Source organism: Numenius arquata, chromosome 25 (assembly GCF_964106895.1).
Source record: "Numenius arquata chromosome 25, bNumArq3.hap1.1, whole genome shotgun sequence".
In the NCBI taxonomy this organism is placed as follows: domain Eukaryota; kingdom Metazoa; phylum Chordata; class Aves; order Charadriiformes; family Scolopacidae; genus Numenius; species Numenius arquata.
This window is the reverse complement of record NC_133600.1, coordinates 5,142,813-5,164,342: the sequence shown is the minus strand read 5'-3', so window position 1 is coordinate 5,164,342 and position 21,530 is coordinate 5,142,813. Positions and strand designations below refer to the sequence as shown.

The 21,530-nt window shown below is 47.2% G+C and overlaps 1 protein-coding gene across 4 annotated transcripts in view; it reads right to left on the bottom strand.

The window, feature by feature from the left end:
* Nucleotides 1-1,477: 1,477 nt before the first annotated feature.
* Nucleotides 1,478-21,530, bottom strand: part of GATAD2A (GATA zinc finger domain containing 2A) — a 47,239-nt gene continuing 27,186 nt past the window's right edge. The window contains exons 1-11 of one of the 4 annotated variants that reach the window (XM_074163750.1): nt 20,788-21,053; nt 12,427-12,556; nt 11,756-11,887; nt 10,085-10,174; nt 8,036-8,167; nt 6,756-6,923; nt 5,650-5,929; nt 4,840-5,157; nt 4,731-4,741; nt 3,793-4,024; nt 1,484-2,581 (exon numbers count right to left, since the gene is read on the bottom strand). In XM_074163750.1, the coding sequence (XP_074019851.1) occupies nt 2,451-2,581; nt 3,793-4,024; nt 4,731-4,741; nt 4,840-5,157; nt 5,650-5,929; nt 6,756-6,923; nt 8,036-8,167; nt 10,085-10,174; nt 11,756-11,887; nt 12,427-12,556; nt 20,788-21,050 (1,887 nt within the window). In that variant the 5' untranslated portion in view covers nt 21,051-21,053 and the 3' untranslated portion in view covers nt 1,484-2,450. Of the gene's footprint in view, nt 2,582-3,792; nt 4,025-4,730; nt 4,742-4,839; nt 5,158-5,649; nt 5,930-6,755; nt 6,924-8,035; nt 8,168-10,084; nt 10,175-11,755; nt 11,888-12,426; nt 12,557-20,787; nt 21,060-21,530 lie in introns of those variants that run through there. The other 3 variants (XM_074163751.1, XM_074163752.1, XM_074163753.1) reach the window with 3 other exon arrangements.

Sequence of the window (21,530 nt, the reverse complement as noted above, 5' to 3'; positions counted from 1 at the left end):
ACCGAGGTCCAGCATTGCTGAGGGAGCAACAGACTCATTTTTATCGTCAGTTTGAACCTTCAAATAAAGTCTTTTCAATTATTTGGAGGTTGATTTTAAGTCTCTCCCACCCATTGTGCTGAAATTCAAGTTTACAGGCTGCGGTACCCAAAAGGGTTTTGATGTAGCTTTTAAAACAAGCAAGTTCCTTACTTTGTGCCCCCTCTTTCCATTCCCCTTTTTTCCAGCATCAGCCGAAGCCAAAAGCCACCCCAACGCTGGAAAGAAACTGGGAAGTCGTCCAGGCTTCCCCAAAAGGTATCTGAATTTTAGTTTGAGAGGTTTCGCTGGTTCTTTTTAAGTTCTTTTTAAACAAATGCCCTCTTCCCAGGGGACTGGACGGCGCGAGGCACGTGCGTCGATGAGGGGATAACGCAGGTATTCGGCAGAAGAGAGAAAAGAAACCCAAACCAACTCCACGCAGGTAAGGAGCGAAGGAACCGAAACCTCTTCATAATATTTCAAAGTGCAAAAATAAAATGCACTCAAAATTTCTTCTCTCTCCGCATCTCCCAATCCAAAATGTCTTGGAATGAAAAGAAAAATTAAAAACTCCAACCGATTCCTCTCATCCCCATTCAGCTCTTAATATACATTTGTAAAACAAACGAACAAAAAAACCCTCAATGTCAAATTGAAATTCTAGGGCTTTTATACAGCAACAAATACCATTTTGCAAAACTAGGGTTTCTATCCTACCGAACAGTTGTCCAAGTATCTAAATACTGATATTCACACAACAGAAGAGGGGCTAAAATGAACGAGTTTTCTTTCTCACTACGCAAGAGTCGGATCCCAAGGGGGACGACCCTTTCGAGTTACTGGTTTCGAGTCCGATCTAACAGCAACTGCTAAGAAAATAGATTCGGCTTAGACTGAATAGTAACCCCTTCCCCCCCCCCTTTTTCTTTTATATATAGATATATAGATATATATATATATAATTTTGCAAATAATTCTTATCAGCACTACTTCTAGCACTGATATGCAACGTAAGTAAGTAAGGCATGTATTTCTGCCACTTGAATTCAACTTTAATTTGGGAGAAGCACAGGGAAAGGAGGAGGGAAGGTGACGAGAAGAAAAAACAAAACACGACCGGGACCTGATGGATTTGGGTTTAACCTGTGGAATCCCCAAAAATATATTAAAACCACGTAGAAACCTGTCCTTAAAGCAGGGCTACCTAAAGCTCTATATCAAAAATGAAATATTGGAGATGGAGAGGGGAACATGCTCAGTAGAACGCCTGGAAGAACGGAGCTCTAGAAGGGATCAAGGTAGGCAGTCCTGCCCCCAACGTGCCCAACGCCCACTGGCACGGTCACCGGGCCACCAATGGCCACTTCCCGGCAGGTATCAGCAGAGGAAGGAGCCAGCGACCCAACGGCAACCTCCCGGGTCCTCTGCTCCCTCCACTCGCCCTTTCTGATTGCGTGCAGCTTCTGGAATTCCTATTTATTTAATTTTTTTTTTTTTTTTTGAGTAAAATTGCTCAAAACAACAACAAAAACCAACCCTCCGAAAAAGAAAATAATCAAAAACAGTTTCACTTTGAAGTCTCTGGGAACATACGAAAGGCCCAACTGCTCTTCGCTGAATTAGAAAGACTGAACAAAGGTGTTTGTCTATTCAGTAAATTAGATTTTAGACTACCAACAGTTCAAAAGTCTATTCAAAACAGAATCCAACAAAAGTGAGAGGCTCCTGCACTGGTTCCCACCTACGGGACAAGTTTTTGGTGGCAGCCAGTCCCTTAGGAAAAAAAAAAACAAACAAACCAACCCATACTCAACTGGAATTTGAGTTTGCACTTATTTATCATTAGGTCATCATCAGAAGATTCGGAAACATTATAATCTGGAGACCGCCCTCCCGGCTGGAGGAGGGGCAGGGAAGAGAAGCAAACGTGAAACTGGGCTTCACTAAACGCATCTGCAAGACGGGGTTGAAATTCCTCTTCTCCTTGAACTCGACATCCGTGCTCGAGCGCCAACGAACACCACGCTCCTGGCGAATGGGTAGTTAATTACTAACGAAACAGAAGGCAGAGAGTCGTTTAGTCCTCTTTTTGTGCTGGTGACAAAAAACAAAACCCAAACTAAATACATAAAGCCAAAAAAAAAAAAAAAAAACCAAAAGAAGAAGGATTCTTCCCCTTCCCTGACAGCCTTCATCATCAGTCAATCGTAAGAATCTGAGAACCAAATGAGCTCGAGTCTTTGCCACCCACGTGGTGTCATTTTCTCATAGCAGGGACAGCAGCACTCGGTGGGATGAGGAGTGGTCTTTCTTGCATCCTATAAAGCCTTGGGGGCATATCCAGCTGGGATTAAAGCAGATTCCACTGTAATGTGGTATAAAAAGGATGGCAGAAACAGGAAAGTCTTCCTCTCGGGCGTTCCTCTGCATTATTTCCACGTGGCGGACTGTGGGATGGACCGTGGGGGAATCATATCCAGGAGATATTCACGCTGGCGGTCTACTGCCGAAGATGACTTGTGCACAGCTAAACTAGGATTAACGAAAGGTAAAGCCCCACCTGACGAGTGAGAAAAAGAGAAGAGAGAACAAGGTGTCACGGCGTGATAAAAACAGGAGACAAAACAGTAGCAAACCCTCAATAACACTGGGATTTCACCCCCATAAAAATGGGTCATCTAAGCACAGGGCACTGTTGGCCAGGAAGGTCAGACACCTTCAGAAGATGAAAGCTTCCAAAATCATCTGAACCAACAGGAGCAAGAGTTTTTGTACCAGAAATGAAGATTTGAGCAAGCTAAAGCTCTCTGCAATGAAATTACATTTGAAGTGTTAAATTAAGCTGTCAGGAATAAAACCAAAGAGAAATCTGTTCAATACTGGGCAAGAAAGTAGATCACAAAAGAGTGAGTTGCTTCAGTGTTTCCTGCCTGGAGACCCTTAACTATCATTTAAGAAAACAGACAACTTTTCTCAAGTCAGATTCTTATCTATATATATATATAAAAAAAAAAAAGATTAGATTAGAATTTGCCATTTCCATTTCTTCGAAGCAACAGCTTTAGTTATTTCAGACCCTGGGAGGGTGCACTGCAGCCTTACCAAGAGCAAAACCATCTATTTACCGTCCGTCGTTCTCAGTCATAATTAAACGACTGAACTAAACTCCCAGAAACCAAGGACAAACTCCTGCAGCGCGGCACTGGCTGCGCTACCGACTCAACCATGAACAGTCTGACGTCCCACCTATTTAATCTACTTATGAATGTGGAAAGGTACAAGAGGAAATGGGCACAAACTTGAATATAAGAAGTTCCATCTCAACATGAGGAGGAACTTCTTTCCTTTGAGGGTGGCAGAGCCCTGGAAGAGGCTGCCCAGAGAGGTGGTGGAGTCTCCTTCTCTGGAGACATTCAAACCCCGCCTGGACACGTTCCTGGGCAACCTGCTCTGGGTGGACCTGCTTTGGCAGGGGGTTGGACTAGATGATCTCCAGAGGTCCCTTCCAACCCCATATGATTCTGTGATTCTGTGAAAGTGATAGTTTTTATTTGGTAGCACCACCTGAGTGCCCCTTTTGATGAGCACAAACCACACCGAAAGCCAAGTGCCAACGAGGAAACTAAGAGCAAAGCCTTGGTGCCGTCGGGCTTTGACGCAGGAAGCGTGGAACAGAAAGCATCCTTGCCCCAAGAGCTACGATTGATGGAGAGAGCAGGGCTAATAACTACAAAGAAACAAAGAAAAGAAAACTTTAAGAGAAAAATCTACCTGTATTGATGGGAGTCTTCTTCCAGGCGGCCGCGCTGCCCTTGCTGACAGGTCTCTCGGCATGCTTACCTGTCCTGCTCCCAAGTGCTGCTGCAGACGATGCATTCTGCAACTTGGGGGACTGGCTAAATGCATGCAACACCCCACGGGGAGCTCCAGGAGGACCTCGAGACATCTGGCTGGAAGTCTGGCAAGAGAGCACAAGGTAAGACGGGAATAGAGTCTTCTGTCCCTTGAGTGCAACCGCCTGGATGACTCCTTCCTGCCCCTCTTCTCTCCCGGCGGCTTCTGCCAGGTCCGCAGCGCGTTGCTATAGTTTCAGGGCTGAAAACTTCTAAGATATCTCTACAGTAAAATAAGACTCAGCTTTCTACTTCTGAAAGCACCTGTAAGGACGAGGCGTTATAATCAACTGCAAAGCAGCAAAAAAATGTGCTGCGTAAGCACCTCCCCACGGAGGCAGCGCTCTGCTTCCCCGTCCTAAATAACCAGGACCTCCATTATTTCAACCCAAAGCAGCACTTAAGCAGCTTCCATCTCCCCCCAGGTGAAGGGTGGTTTTACCAAGGTGTGAGAGACCCAGTCCCTGTCACAGATGGCTGCCACCATCACCTTAAAACTTCACAAGCAACATCATGCACTCCTGGCTCAAGCCTATTTTTTTTTTTTTTTCTATTTTGGGTCAGTTTACTCTTGAGTATTTGGCACTGGAGCACATTTTTCCATTTCATACCTCCTAAAACAATTTAGGAGCACATTTTGCAAGCTAGGAGCTAAACCACCTGGATAATTACGACGACTCTGTAGAAAACCATCATTCTTCAGTTACAGGGAACATCATTTATACAACGAGTCCCCACGTGACAGAACACTTTCCCCAGCTTAGACTCAAAGACACACTCTGTAGAACACTTTCCCCAGCTTAGACTCAAAGACACACTCTGTAGAGCTAAAATAAAATAAGTTATCGCTTTTGCGCGTATCATTTTCACGTCTACGCAGCCAACATTCGTGCTTGGGGTGGTGGGACCCTCGCCCCATCGCTACCCAGGGGTTCTGGTGGCCAGGGCTGTACCTGCTTGAGCGAGTGGTGCTGCACGATGGGGTCCGACTTGGTCTGGACGGGAGCCGCCGTCTGCTGCAGTATCCTCTGCTCGATCTCCTGCTCCTGCTGCAGCGCTTTGACGAAGGCGGCCTTCAGCCGGTTGGTGTGCTCGGCTTTCAAGGCCTTTTTCTGGTTGGAGGTCATGCAGGTTTCGCACATAATGGTTCCGTTCTTCTCCTCCCTCCAGCGGCAGGTGAAGTCCGTCTTACACTGAGCACACATGTAGGGCTCGCGAGACGAGACAGGAACCGACACTTTACCTGGAGAACACAACCTGGTCAGCTCAGCTCCACCTTTCTAGGAATGAATAATACTCGAGACACCTCAAGAATATTTCAGCATTAAAAGACCCAACAAAGCAAACCCTCCACCCTTAGCTCCCATCAGGCTGAAGCCTTTCGCATTACTAAATCTTCCCAGTGGATACCTCTGTAGATACTGGTTAGAGGATTCAGTGGTGATGGACAAATGAGTGGCCGATAGAAAGTCAAAAGCTCTGGGGAGAACTGGATGCATGAGAGAAACCTTTACAACAAGTGTCCAGCCTATGAGACATCGTAACTTCTTTTTTTTTTTAATTATAATTTTAAATAAAGCAGTTTGAAAGTTATTAAAATGAATCCTAGATTTGACAGAATACGCCAACGTAATCCTGCGATGCCTGAAACTCCTGGATGCCCGCTACCGAGATAAAATCCAGATGGGAAAGGCTCTCTCTTCACTCTCAACAAACATTTTTAACGCGCTCTCACCTTGAGTTTCCAGCAAATTCTGCACAACTTCTTCCAATCCCACTAAGTAAATAAATTCGTTATTAGCCGCGCTTGGCAGGAAGTTCATCTCTGGCGCGGGTGGCTTGGGAGGAGGGATCTCCAACAGCGTCTTCTCCAGCTGCTTCCGCAAGGCCAGCTTGGCGGCCGCTTGCCGGCTGGCCGGCGAGTCGTTGGAGTTGCCGATGGAGGCGGCGCTGGTGGTGGTGGCGTTGGCCTGAGCGGATGTCACGGTTGTACCTTTGATTGAAGTTGGCGACGCCTGGGAGGGGAACAGGACAGAGCTGAAGTGACAAATGCTGGACGGTTGGGTGCTGTGAGCCACACGCTGTGGTCCCTGGGGAGGGACAGGAGGGAGGGACAGCACGGCTCTGATGCCGTTCGGGGGGCTGCGTGTCCCCCAGGAGCACTGGCTGCCTGGGACCAGACCCACCCACCAGCCTCTAGATCCTTGGTTTTGTAGGTGACCACCAGACCACAATACAGACGTTCACCAACACCGTACCTGTCACCTAATGCTCTAATTATTTTTCTAAAGAACTTTGTTTTTCTTTACTGCTCACTTTTAGAAATTCTCAAGCAAAAAAACCAAAAGGGAGTCATTTTCATCACGATTTTGCCAAAGCACTGACTTTAAATGATTTCCTTTATCTACAGCAGTTGTATGGCACCACCAGTGGTAGATGTTAAGCTGCTGCTTCGGTATCTCTTGGTGGTTCAAGCGGCAGCACTAACCCGTTTTGAGCTCTGTTTACCACAACACTCATTTACTCTTCTTAGGGAAGAAAAAAATTATTCTAATGGGACACCTTCATATTGAAACACCAAATTTGGAACGAGTCAACATTTAGTTGACTGAAATATGTATTTCCTCCCAATACTCTGTAATGTTTTAGTTCATTCCTGAGTACGGGAGGTGAATGTGAGCAGAGAAAGGGACTGCAGAGGACGAAGGAGGAGCTGGAGTAATAAGCAACCCCATCCCTTAGAGGACACCAAGCCACGCCAATTAGATACAAGAACCCGATGATCATTAATTAGTTCCTCGGAATGCTGTGTTTGGCACCAGGCACCGCGCGGGGGCTCACCTGTGGGATGTTGACGAGCAGGCTGGTGTTGGGGACGTTGGCGACGCGGATCAGCCCCTGCTGGATAATTCGCTGCCCCTGGATTTGGACGCTGGGGACGGAAGCCCGCGGCGCCAGCAGCAGCGGAGGCGGCCCCGTGCTGGAGTGCTGGCGGATGTTGTGGATTTGCTGGGAAGACACAGAAATGGGCTGATGCGATGGGGCCATGAAGGACGGGGAGGGTTTTGAGTGGGATGGACGTGACACAGCGGAAGTGAGGCAAGGCAGGGAACGCAAAGAAAGCGTGATAATTAACACCTGTGTCAAAAATGCGATGTTTTTCCCTTTCCCGCTATCAGAATGAAACAAGTACAACGTAACACGAAGAGATGCTCATGTGCGAGGCCATCACATTATGGCCAAAACAGCTGTGCCAAAAAAACCTAAAATAAAATCTAACTTTCCCAGTCAAACTCCTTTCAAAATGTAGAGTTGTTAAGCCTGTTTCATTTTAAAGGCATTAGGAAAGCTATTGCTCAGAATGAGTTTTTCTCCATCATCATCAGAGAAAGAAAATGAAATACCAAATCTCTCCCTCCCTCCTCAGCGCTGCCTTCCCAACTGATAAAAGCAGACCTTTCACTGCAAAATAAATCCCCATTGAACAAGGAAATATGCTTTTTTTTTTCCTGATATCCCACGGAAGTCATAATTTTAGAAGACCGTATCGAATTGAACATTGCTTTCCTACTCCTTTAGTGACACCACTATTTTCTGTTGTAGGTGATAAAGACCCTGCAAAGCAGCACTTGCAGCCTCCCCGTTGCCTATCTCATTTCAGCAGCTCTTATTCAATCACAAGACAGACACAAGAAGGAGGAAAAAAAGTGAATTTTAGCATTTGAAAAGGTGAAATTGATATGACAGAACGAATAATGAGGGCGGGGGGAAATGGAAGAAGGAGGGATTGCGTTTCATTTCCTCTGCTGCCGCTCTCCCAAAAAGGGGGTGAAGCTGGAAGCCGGTAAATTAACTTTCATAACGAAGGCAAAGAAGCTGCTTTGGTGGAGCCCAGGGAAGGGGCTGTGCAGGGAAGGCAGCATCCCGCATCGCCACGGGACCCTCATGCTCCACTGGAGGCATTATGGGACAGCACAACAATGCAAAACTGGAACGATGCAGGATCTTTCAGCAGCAAAACATCCAGAAATTCCATTAAGAACCTCGTAGGTTCCCTCCAGAAAACAGCTGAGGTGCGTTAAGGAAAACCAGAGCAGACGTACCCCGAGGCAAAGCCTTACCTGCGCTCCCCTGACGAGGGGCGGCATTACTATCTGCGTGTTTTGCTGAGTTCCTAGTTTTGAAGAAGTCTGCTGCCCTCCGCGGACCAAGGGGGGAGGAATAACGGTGCCCGGGATACGCGTAGAAGAGGTCTGCAAAACAGAAAAGGGTTTACTCGCACTTTACTCTGGTCTGTTTATACCCGTGCTCTCTCGCGCTGCTCAGCGTGCCCCCAGAGCACGGCTGCCGTCTCACGCAGCCATACAACGGAAGGACGGGACGGCAGCCTGGCTACGCGCTCGGGGACCACTCTCTCTCTCATCCTGCATGGAATTCAAACGGTAAAGAGCCGTCCTGAACGGCGTTTTCATCCGCCCTCCTGCCGCTGGAAGTCAGTCTCCCAAGAAGTGAGAGGCAGCAAAGAGCTGAGCGGGAGAGCGGGGGGTACGGAGAGCAGCTCTCCTCTCTGGCTGATGTGATGGACGCAGGGTAGGACAAGAGATGGCTCTGGCTTCAGAGCTCTTAGTGGCCAAAAAAACCCAGAAAAAAAAGTGTATTTTGGCAGAACGAGTAAAAGAACGGGGAAATACAAACTGCTGTCTTCAAGGAGAAGCACAGGGCAGGGAGAAGTTGGAGATGCAGGAACCCGGGGAGGTGAGCAGATGGGGGGTGTGTGTGTATGTGGGAAGGGAAAAACCAGACAGAAAAAGGGGAAAAGCTTCAGAAAAACGACAAAGGAAAGGAGTGAGGCTGAAGAAGCTTGAAAAATTGCTGCCCGTGCTTTCTGGGCTGCGGACTGTATTAAAGCCTCAAAGTTTCTCACGAAGGTGACACGGTTTCATGCATCACGTTCCTGCAGAGCACTAACGCTGCGCGACTGAGCCCGAGCAACAAACCTCTCCCCGTCCCACTCATGTGCCTTTACCCGTCTGGCCCCAAACTGACCGTCCTCTGTGAATGAAGACTCCTAAAAACACCCCAAATTCCCACTTTGATGGGTCACCGCCTGTACACACAGGTCCACGTTTAGGCAGGTGGGAAATTTAATCCACTTGTTCTGCCTTTTAACTCAAGACCAAACGTTTATGCAACTCCTACATGCAGGAATTAGTAGAGATTTTAGAGTCAAGCAAAAGCAGATGGAGGTTAGGTTAATTTGCCCAAACACCGCAAATTAGACAGAATAACTTCAACTCTGGCTTCTGTAGCTCCCAGCTCTCTGCTCTGTCCAACCCAAGTTTCACTGGCTGGTTGCTGAAGACGTAACTCGTGGGTCCAGTTCCTCTGAAAGTGCTGTCTGCAGCGGAGGCAAACGCGCCCCAAGGAAGAGATTACTCCAACTGACAGATGGCTTTAGGTTTTGTGAGCGTTTCCTGAACGGATGGCGAATTTACCCCTTCCCTCGGGTACAGCATTCCAGGGGGTTTTGAAATAAGAGTTGCCATTTTCCAAGTGGAAGCATTTTGTGCCGAAGCAGTTTTGAAATTTGGTTCGAATTAGCCTGGGGTAAATAACCAGAAGCATTTTTTAAATCCAAAAGCCAAACGAGATGCTAGACTCCAGAGGAAGATCAGGCTGACAGATTTTTTTCCTTTCCTTCCCACCATTTCATTTAATTGAGTCTGAACCAAGATCTTTCCTACCATCGTGTGCCATTCAGCCACCAAAGAGAAAATAACGAGTCACTCGGCTCTTACGGTTAATCACACTGAGGGCACAATTAAGTCTCTTGAGGGTACGGCAAGAGGCTGCCACGATATTCCTGTGACATAACTCCATGGCATCCTCTTTCCCCAAAGGTGGTTAGTGCTGGGATGGATGGATTTGCCAGCAGAGTGGATCAGGATGATCAGCCAGTGAAAAAATAAGCTTATGGGGGTTATCTGTGCGTGACATTCTCCTATCTCCCACCCCAAATGTTCTTAGAAAGCTTATAGCAGGGTTTTGGGAGTTAAAGAAAACAACCCTCCACCTGGCCGTCAATGGGATGGGATTGTCCCTTCCTGAACTGAGCACCTTCTCCTCCGCTCCGTGCCCTAATCCTGGCAGCCTGGCCCCACCCCACTGACCTGGAGGGACGGCTTGCCAGCAGGAACGCTCTGCGGTCCCCGCACCAAGGGCGGAGGGGTGGCCACAGCACTCCCAGAGGAACCAGCAGGCTGGAAGAGGAGAAAAAAAAAAAAACAAAAAAAAAAAACCAGAAAGAAAGCAGACGAGTGTAAGGGTGTAAAGCAGAATTACAAGAGCTAAGGGAATAAAAAGCGTTTACCTCCTTGCGCCTCAGTAAGAGAATCTTCAAAGAGTGTAGTTTTCCCCCTCCCCCATCCCTTTCTTCCTCCATCTCAACATGCATATTTAAATGAAGAAATTATTAGGTGAGTAGAGATAAGATTATACCAGGAAAATAAAAGAGCCTCTACACCAAAAGCAGAGCAACGTGGAAATCTATTTTAGCAATCTCAGCTTAGAGCCCACTCCGGTCTTATCCACCATCACTACCAGTCTCTGCTAATTAGGTTCAAGCATAATGCGAAGTGAAAAAAAGTTTAGGAAAAAGCCTTTGGATATTAAGAAATTTAGGAAATGCCATTTCCCCCTAGTTAGTTCAAACATCCAGAGCTCATCGCTCAGCGTCCAGCAGCGAGTCGAGTGATGCGGGTACTTGCATTAGTTTTAATCCCATCTACTGAAGAACTCAAAAGCCCGGGAGAAAAACACCGATAAACCAACTAAAACCAGCCCAGGGAGCTGTATTAACATCCAGCTGAAGTGCACTTAAATCTACACATCGCCCCCACCACAAAACCCATCCAGTCGGCATCACATGCTGTAGAAGAAAATCGTTTCGTTGCCATTGTTACGTGAAATTTAGCCCGTGCCTCGGCGGCAGCGCGTGGGGTGCTCGCACGCCCCCTCGCCTCCCAACCTCCTCTGCTCTTCCTCCTGCCATCCTCCTCCTCCACCCGTCCCTGCCAGCCCAACGGCCCCCGCAGCCAGCAGGATGGGCCACCGCTCTGACAAAAAAAGGTCGACTTTTTTTTTTGCTGGGTTAGTTTCTGATGAAAACAGCTCTTCTCCCAGCGCGCTGGGTATCGCGCCCGGCGATGAGGGGTGGGGAGAAGAGAGAAGGAAGGGAAGGGAGCTCAGGGTGGGAGCTGAACCATTCCCTTCCCGGGGCTGCCTGGATTTTTGGGATGATGAAAACGGTGCAGCGGATTTACTTCACTTGGTAAGACCTGGAATCCAGATCTGGGCTTCTGCCACCCAGCAGAAAAGGCAGCCCTCGGCCGCCAGCCCCCAAAGCCTGAGGTTTGGATGCTTTAATTCTACCTCTCAGCACATATTTTATGTGCAAGAATCTCCTCCAAATGTATTTCAGCAACCTCTACGCGGCATTAAGGACGGGACAGGAGTTGGAAGTATATTACATTCATAAAGGCACCTGAGTTTTAACTAAAAGGCCTTCAGTTTTTCAATAGGGTTGGCAAGATAAACCGTCTGGTCGTTTGGTCTTGGCAAGACAAAAAAAACCAAACCAACCAACCAAAAAGGAACTCCATGAAAAGGAATGGCTACCAGGATAAGCCACCCTAAACTTCATAAAGATCTTATGAAAAGGGAGATATGCATTATTTGGAAGCTACCTTATGTTCCATTGGTTATGGCAACCACCACAGCTGTTTAAATTTCCCCCCTCCGTTTCAAAAGAGGCGATAAGTATCTGTAAGGCAAATAAATACCTTCTGAGTAGTGGTCTCCTTCTGGATTTGACTTTGCCGTAACTTTTTCAATAAAACAAGCTTTGCTTCTTCTAACCGTAACTCTTCTTTTAGCTGTTTTATCATTCTCTCACGCTCCTCTGGACTGCTCTTCTGCAGGGCCGGGTAAGGCAAGAGAGGATGGGAAAAGAGGGAGGGGGAGAGGGAAGAGAGAGGTACAACTTAGGACAAGAACTTACAGCATTATAATTGTCACCTGTGTCTTAACATCACCCACATGCCTGCAACACACGGACACAAACCGAGTGTGGAGAAAGAACTCAAAGGCAAAAAAAGAAGTTTTGGAGATGTTTTACTAGAGAAAATAAGTAAAAAAAAAAAAGTCAAACAAGGAGTCAGACAACAAATCTGGGCTGTGCCACGCTGAGCAAGGGACACTGCGTCCACTAAAAAGCCAATTCTGAAAAAGGCGTATTTTTGAAGCATGTAAAAATCAAGGAGTTAAGAATCTGAAAAAACTAGAAAAGGACTTCAGCCTTTAACAGCTCCATGATTCCCCGCTTGCAAATCCCGCTCTCTAAAACCACCATCCACCCGACCCTGCGACCGCAGGTGTCTCTGCAGGAGCAAGTCGTGTCCCTTCTTCTTTCTAGATAGCGCAACTTAACGTGTGTCAAGACAAGACGACTCACCATGAGTGCCTCCGTGTTGGTCTCCTTTAATGCTATTTTTGTTAAACCATTCATTCTAGGGCTAGAAGGTTCATTGTCGGATAACACTATAACGTCTGGTGAGGGGACTCGCTTTTCCCTCTTTATTTCACTGCAAAATCAAAAAAACAAAGACAGAGGATGAGTTAATAAAAACAAGCAAACAACTACTTCACCCTGCAAAGTAACGTTATTTACAATCTTCTGGTTAATCCCAAATCTCTCAAATTCTGAAGAAGCCCAACATGGAGGAGCTCAATCAATTTCTGTTCTCCTTGAGGATGTTCAGCTTCCCACGGAAAAGTGTGCCGTGAGGCAAGGGGCAGCCACAACACGGAGCAATGGTGAATTCCTTCAAATTAGAAGCTTTTCCATCAACCACTTCATTCCCCCCTCAGAAGACACGGAGGCTTTCTGGGGCTCTGCTGGCACCAGGGGAAGACCATATCCCACCCCTAATCCAGGGGCAAACAGGTCCTTTCTGCTTCTCTTTAATGTGCTGAAAGGGAAGACCATACCCCCCTTTTCTTTATCTGTTCTTTCTGTTTCTTTTTCTGCAATTATTTTTAAGTTGTGATCTTCCCCCACGCAATTTACTGAATGTGAAGGAAACCCAGCACAACTCGGGGCGTGTTTCTTTCTACACCAACACCACTAAATTATTTCCTGCTAATAACAGCAGAAACCTGTAACACTCTCGACAGACACGCGCATCCAAGGAGCTTCATCGATAACCACTGAAACGAGTCCAGACACGTTATTAACTCTTTATTTGCCTTTAATGCTCAGTGTCCTAAGCGACGGCTGTACCTTCCACCTGAATTCCCGACCATAAATCACCTCTCAGCTCCATCGCCTACGATTACCATCAACAGGATCTCAAACTACGTGAACCAGAAGGGACAAGAGCTGACGTGATGTGACAACAGTCGCCGGTGCCTCTCCCCGGCTGCATGAGCTGGTAACCGTCAGATCGCCTTTGGTACCAGGATTTGGGATTTCAAACCATGAAACATTAACTATTTCAGAGCAGGGTTTGCAGCACGCGATGGCTGAAAGGTTTAGCAGGAGCTTCATGGGAAAGGGACGGGAAAGTCTTCTGTCCTGCCCAGGAAACGATGGGGCTTGAGAAAGGGACAACAGCAAGAGTTTTAGGAGAACTTAACACAAGTTATTGGTTTTTTCTTTTTCTTTTAACCCAAAGCCAGAAGCAGGAATAGTAATTTATAGTGAAAACCTTCTGGCTCACGGCTATGTATTAGACAAAATGCATAATTTGTATCGAGCAGAATGAAGCAAGTATTTAAGTACAGTTTGTATTATTCACAAATAAGACACGTAGTATATATGAGCTTCGTACTTTTAAAAATCAGGCTACACAAAAATTTCTAGACTTAACTGATACCCCACTTTTATCAGGAAGCCAGTGATTATCAGGAATTAATCCTTATTATCTTATTTAGTGATGCAAAGGATATTCACACCGAGTAACAGCACCAAAAAGCTGCGTTCCCCAATGAGCTTTATGAAACACACACCTTCAGCAAACACAGCAGGGCCAAACGGTGCTTCGAATACCGTTGCAGTCTCAAATACTGGCAAAAACCAGCTTTTAAAGTACAATTTCAACGTTAGTGGAAAAAAATAAAGAAGAAAGTAGCGGAGTGTCCTCTAGAGGGCACAGCGAACTCAGTCACTTCAGCTCTGGGGTTGTTTCACAAGTACCAGGGGCACAGGTGAAGCGTTTCCAGCTTTTTCCCCCCAGTATCTGAATGCACCGAACTGGCCTCGGTGGCTCGTCGCGGGGGAGTCCCCGGGTTGGGCTGAGCTCCCCCCATGCTTGGTGGCACCCCCTCGGGACAGTGGCACGTTTGGTCCCTTGCTGGGCAACAGCCCCAGCACCTCCGAGTCAAGCACCCAGACTCAACTGGAGTCAAACTGGCCATTCCTCCTTAAACTTTTAAGGTTAAAGCATGAAGAAGCACGAAAAGCACAAACAGCACGGGCAACAGAGTTACCTAAAAGGCTGAGACTCACACAAAAACGGGGATTTGGGCAGCCAGCGGTGGGAAGCTGAACCAACCCCCTCTGAAACACCCGGGCTCTTCTCCCACAGGGAGGGCAGTCGCGGGGCCGACACCTCGCAGCCCCGAGCTGCCCACGGACACGAGGCCCTGCCAAGGCCTTTACTCGGCTGCCCACCCTCGGCGAGGCTTCGCCCCCTTCTCCAGGCACCGGCCAGAGCGACCCCGCGGGACCGGGGAGCTGCCGCCGGAGCCATGGCGGAGCCGCTACCACCGGGATCCGGGCGGCCTTTCTCCGGCCCAGGCGGCAGCTTCAAATGGCGGCACCGGGGCTCTCTCCCCCCCCCCCCCCCCCCGCCTTGGCGGGGCCACCGCCGGGTCACGTGACATGCCCGGGGCACGTGACCCGCCACGGCGAAAACCATGGCAACGGCCGGTCCCAGCCGGTGCGGCCCGGCCCGGCCTTCATTTTGTGAGGTGAGGTCAGGCTCAGGTGGCGGCGGAGAAAATGGAGTGGCCGGTCCCCGGGGCACCCCCCGGGCTCCCCCATCACCGGCACCCGCCCCAAAGGGTCTCTTGGTGTTTTTTGAGGGGAGAAAAAAAAAGGGAGAAACAAGGAAGAAAAAAAAAAAAAAAAAAAAAAAAACCCTCAAGAGAATCACGGGACCGCATCACGGAGCTCTCCGGGTTTTATTTTCGGGCTGGATGAGGAAGGCCAGGCGGGAAGATGATGCCTGCCAGCCCCCCGGCTTTCCCGGGATACCACGGGGAGGAAAATCTTCATCCCGAACTCGTGAAATGACAGATAACAGAAGAAGGGAAGATCTGCCCCGGAGCGTGAGGGACAGACGTGTCCTTCATCAGCGACCCCAACATTCCATCTTTGAAAGATCACAAGAAAATTGAGGAGGGGGAGCACACCCCACCGGCCAAGCCAGGATGGTGGCAGCATGGAGGGAGAGCAGCCGTTCCCGCTCCAGATCCATGGCCGAACGCTTCTCCTCAGCCCATGGCCAGGACAACGGGAGCCGGGAGGGACATCGGTCTGCCCGGCCAAGCCATGACACCATCACACCTTCTCCAGAAAGGAGAGGAGCTGCAGAGCTTCTACAGCCCGGAACAGAGACACCACCACTCACCCACCCCCATTTATCTCCTTGTACTTGGAAGAGAGCAACACCAAAACGAAGCATCTATGCGAGATACCACTGCTTTGCACCAAAAAAAAAAACCCCAAGCTGCCTAAGCCGTTTTGTAGAACCACGATATGGAAATAAAACCTTGCCCCCAAGGCTCTGCAATAAACCCCGTCCTGGACTCAGACCATGGAGCAGGAGGAGAGGAGACCAGGGCCACCCACCTGGTGTTTTTTCATCTAAGGGCTTCCCTGAACCCCGCCATTTCTCTGTTTTCCAGGCTACATTACAATATTCACAACAGCTACGTTATAAGATACTGATCTAATAAAAACCTGCGTTAGAGAGCACTACATTCAGAGTTTAAAAATCAAGGATTTCCACAAAATCATTAGTCAGACCTATTTCGGACCATCTACCTACAGCAACTTTGAGTCTGTTGACACGTGACCTTGCAGAGGAAACCCCTTCTTCTTGAAGGGGGGAGATACTCCATATATCTATTTTTTAAGGCAACACATACTGACAACAGCGACAAAGTCGCCCCATGCTCAGTATTTACAGGATTTATACCCTCCACAGCGCGACTGACTGCACAGAGGTCGAGGCGGCACAAGACTGAACTCCAGAGATGTCGACCAGGGCTCTGCAAAACAAGCTTCCCTCAAAAAAAGGAGTTTGCTTTACTCTTTTGTTAGCCTGTGTGTAAAGCAAAGAATTCAAACCAGATGTTTCAAAATAAGAAAGACAATGGAAATATCACCACTTTCAGAAAAATACTGCCACCAGCAGTTAATAATTTGGGATAACTGCCCTGATACTGTGACCTTTATCCTCTGAAGCCATCAGGCATATCCTTTAGCTAAATAAAGACGTAGTTCTATTATTCTCCCTTCAGCTTTCATAAGTGTTGCTGTCTCAATCATTTGGGCTTGATGCCGGAAGATGAAAGTGGGGCTGCTGCCCAGTTACGTGCACCCATTTAAGCCTTCACAGCAATAAAACACAATTTAACGGAGACCTTGCAGAAAGTTTGTGGAAGGAATCAAACACAGACCTCCTAAGTCACCAAGTACCCTAAGAAAAAGGCCGCGCTTCCTCCAATATCCTCTTTTAAAACCTCAGAGCACAAGGACAGAGGCATCACACCATGGAAGAGTTCTCCTTAGGGTCCTGCAGAATTCAGAGCACAACGACTATTCCAGAAAAAAACCCCTCCAAACTAAACAAAAAATGCCACTTTCCCACGGGGACACAGTGTATTTGCATGTCGATTTGAAGGAAAGAAGAGGGTTGGATGGCTGAGTCCAGCCTCGGAGGTTTGCTTCCACTTAGCTGGGCTAGAAGACGATTAATTACATTTTTTGTCTCGATACCCCCGAGGTCTAAAGTATCTGGAGGTGGACTCAAGCTTTTCCAACAGCTCCACCTTCCTGCCAGACAGAAGTTTCACTGAAGTTGGACCAAGGAAGACAAAGTTTAAACTTAGAAGTAGTCAGAGAAAGAGAGAGACACCCAGGAACTCCTGGCTCTGTCGAGGGTTTGATTTCAGAAGACTCGCGGCGCAGCCTGCAGAGAGCTTCACAACCTCAACGAGAGAGCTCGCGACAAGCAGTCTTTGCATTTCTTCATGCCGATCCAGCAGCAGTACACAAAAAAATAGGCTTCCTTTTGCAGACTAGATCTTATCCATGCTCTAAAACGCCCTTTTGATCGCTCTTAGAAAAAAATAAAAAATAAAAATGAATGAGATGCTCAGTTGGGTAAAGTTAGAGAACGACTGACCCCCTGGAGAGCCCCGTCTTCGGTTCCCAACAGCCTCTGCCCATCTGCAGGTAATCGAAGGAACATCCCAACCGTTACTCAGACGACAGCTTCATCTGCATTAGCAAATATGCAACAGTTTTGCCTCAGTCCATTCAGCAATCTCTTGTATACTCCCATTCAAAAATATTTGGCAAGGAAGGAAGACAAACAAGGAAAGAAAAGGCAACGCAGCCGGGATTTTTCTTTTTTGCCCTGGAGTTGTTGTATCTACACAAGTGAAAAGTTGCGATGGATCTAGTGAGTGCGGTGAGAAAGTGAAGCTAAACAAACTTCAGCCCTTCCTCCAAGCATAAAGCACGGAACCTTTAATGGAGCTATGTCTGCATTTAAAATAAAACACTGAAATCCCCCAAGAAACTTTGCCGTCGATTTTGTCACCACGTCCTTTAGCGCAGCACACACTGGAAGGCACGGACACAACGAAGAGAAGCTGCGAAGGGGATCTGACTCTCGACCCCCAGATTATCTCCCTGCCTCCTCTTCCCCCCAATTCCTTCTCCACAGTAGGTCCAGGATAATTACACACCAGCTCCCGGCACTGCGGAAACGCCAGGCAGAGGAGCAAGATTTTGGTTTGGCCTTGTCTGACCCCTCATCAAAGCCTTCTCCCACTACAGACTTTCTTCTGTTTCTTCTGGCATCAGAAAACGCGCTCAAACCAGGTCCTATTTTTAAATTTAGCTTCAAGGTTTAGGAAAGAAAAAATTCATTTTTAAAGTTTAACACAGAGATATCGCCAGGTTTGTATCTCAAATCTTGAAAAATCAACTGATTTCAGAAAGACAATCCATTCTATCAGCTTTATGTCAGCTGAACTGTGATTACTGCTGGGCCACCTTTTCCAAGGAAAATATTATGTTTTCAGTTCTAAAAGCATTAAGGAAGTTTAAAAGCCAGAACACCACACATCACTAAGCACGAATTTTACCCAAGAAGTTTGTAGCAGTTCAGTCACTTTAAGCAACAGCTCTTTTTTTCACCTCCTCAGAAAATCAGCTCAACTGCTTTCAAGACACGGGTCTTTGGAAAGCTGCAAGCAAAATTCCTCTAAAGATCAAAGGTTTGGAAAGGTGAGTCCCAGATTGAAAATAAATAAAAAAATCCTTATGAAATGAAGATCCACCTTCCCTACAAATGCCAATTGCATTCTTATATGTGTGAGGGATCAGCCCCATCCCGAGCATCTCCAGACTCCGATTGCATTCGCTGCCGGTATTTGCATCCTGAGGCTGGGCGGATGCTCAGCTCCATGTTTGTGCTCCGGGAGCGGAGCCGTGCAGGGACCAGTGCACCCCCAGGACATGGGAGTGGAGCCCCGGAGCCTGGGAAGCCGCTGCCGGACTCCAGGAGTTTGCAGAGTCATTCATTTTTGTCACTTGAGATGACCCAGGGTTTAATTCCTCTCTACTATGAATTTTATACAAACGTGCGTTACGAAAGGTGTTCCAACTTACGAACAGTATCCAAAACCTCATGAAATTCTAAATTATGTTTATTAATTCAGCGGGACTGGGATCAGACCTCCTCTTTACACAAGTGTTATTTTTTGTATGGGGAAACCTCCCTCCTTGCAGAAACTGAATCCAACAGTATCCTGTTACCACCTGAGATAAGAACGCTGTACGGAGAGAGGATGTTCCCCTGTCTCAGCTAAAGAGGTGTTATTGTTCCTTGATGCTCTCTGGGAAGCTCAGCCCCGTCTTCATCGTCCTTCATCATCTCTTGCAACAGAGAGGGACACCAGCGGAGCAGAAACACTGGCACACCTTTCAAATTATTATAAATTCACAAAGAGCACATGCAAGTGGGGGCAAGTACTGCAACAAAAGAGTCAGAATACCTGATTCTAATTTATTCAGGTGTTGGTACGAGCAATCTTTTTAGATATTCTTCAAAAAAAAAAAAAAAGAGGGTGCATACCTGTGTTAATTAGTAGGTAGTGATTACGCCAAGAGACACCTTTGGAGATGTACCCCTCATTAGCACGATACAACTGCCTGACATGGAACCATCCATGACCCCAATTAACTCCTCTCTGCAAGGCAGAGGCACCTCCTAAATATCAAATTGAGCAAATTCGTCCCTTTGACGGAAGTTTTATGGAGAAAGCTGAAAACCATCACTTTCCCTCAATCACGCTGCTGGCAGAGGCCTTGTTTCACAGTATCTGGATAATCAGGTTCTTGCAGGTTTCTCTCAGAAAAGCATCAGAAGTTGGAAAAAGTTTACAGAGGACATCAAAGGTACCAGTTTTCTTGGGAGCACCCATCAGTGCCCCTCCTCCCAATAATTCCTGCACAGCCGATAAGGATCTGGTGTTTTCAGTTTCACACCTCAGATCTCGCTGCTGGAACACCCCAGGTCCCAGCGAACAGGGATTTACTACTCCGAGAGCTCCCCAAGCCCTTTCGCGGAGACAGGCAGCTCCCAGCTCTTACCCATTACCTCTCCAGCATCGGCTGGGGTCGGAACCAGCAATAAATGAGGTTTCTAGACCTCCCACATCAATCAATATATTGGATCTTACTGCACTATGAAGAAAAAAAGCAAGACTTTGTAGGGCCAACATCAGGGCCACAGTATTTTTGACAAAATTTTTACCCTGTTACAGCCAGAATGTGGGTCAGAAACGGGGTGGAGGATTCAGAATCTGGCTTTAAAGTGATGCCTTGTAAATCTGTATGTCAGAACCACCCCGTTCATGCACACATCTCATACACGAGTCAAAGGAAAAGCTTTACATTTTTGTCATAATAAAATTCTCCAGAGCGATAAAGAACTTTGAATTCACGCTTTCAGATGTCAAAAATTCAGGCATCTTAAGGAGGCTGGACTTCTAAAGAAAGTATTAAGACTCGTCCTGCAGAGAATTGCCGCAGACAGGTGCTGTCTTTTCAGAATATTTTCTAGTGTCAAAAAAATCCACAAGTCACTTCAAAAAAGACAGACCGATCCCCACGTACTGCTCTGTCAGGAAGAATCGAGTTGCAATTAAAACTCCTCTGTTTAGAGAATTAGAATCTATTATTTTTTCCTATATCGCAGCTCAATTAGAAAGCCCCAAACCACTCTGCCTCGCATAAATCTCAGTCGGTAGCTCAAAGCGCATCCTCTTTAGAACTTTTGCTATTCAAGAGCGTGTTTCTTTACTCAGCTGCTCGTCGCAGCTGCCGCCGCTGCGGAAGGAAAAGCCGGTGAGGAAGTTACATGGAGCTGTTGAGTCTCGCGTGAAGAGCCAGAGCTGCGACACCACGCGTCAAATTTTAATTCTCTCTACCTTTAGGACGCAGAGAACTTCTTCCTGGTGCCATCGCAGCAGAGTTTACCGCGCCGGTGTCCCCAACGTCGCAACTCACCTTTTTGAGGTGCTCATGTCCACAGGCTCATCTCCCGTCTGAACTTCCACTTTAATGGTCGCTTTCACCTCTCCGCTCTTTAATAATCCTTGCACTTTCCCAGCTCCAGGATCTGTTTTTATTTTCATGTCGCCTTCAGCGTTTATATCCGTTCCTAACAGTCCTTTCTCCATTTTTAGTTTTTTACTGTCCACATCGTTATGCGTTACCTCACGTTCTAAGGCTCGTTTCTGACTCCGTGTCCTGCATGCTTCCTCTGTCATTGTCAGGCTCTGGGGGGAAAGAGGAGACACAAACGAGTTAACGCGCTGCAAAAAGAGTAAGTTGGACACAACACCTTAATTTCAAAACAGGGCAAAGTACAGCGGTTACCGCAAAAAAAAGGAGTTCAGAAAGAGCCATAAAAGTTTTGCCAGTTTGCTCACTTACCCTATCTGCAAAATACATCTCAGTCTGGAGCTATTAAGCACCCGGCATCACTGTACTTACACTTTTTATGTTAGGCAAAAACAAACAAGCAAAAGAGCAAAACAAGAACACACACACACAAACCCCACTGAGTGTAAACTACAATCACCAAGGAGAAAGAAAAAAAAAAAAAAAAAAGAAAAAAAACCCCAACCAGCCTGCATTGGAGCAGGGGAGAATCTACACCCCCCCCCCCCGAGGAAAGAAAGTTTGGCTCTTTCCCAAAAGGCAGGAAGAATGTATGTATTTGCCTCACATGCAAATAAAGGCAATTA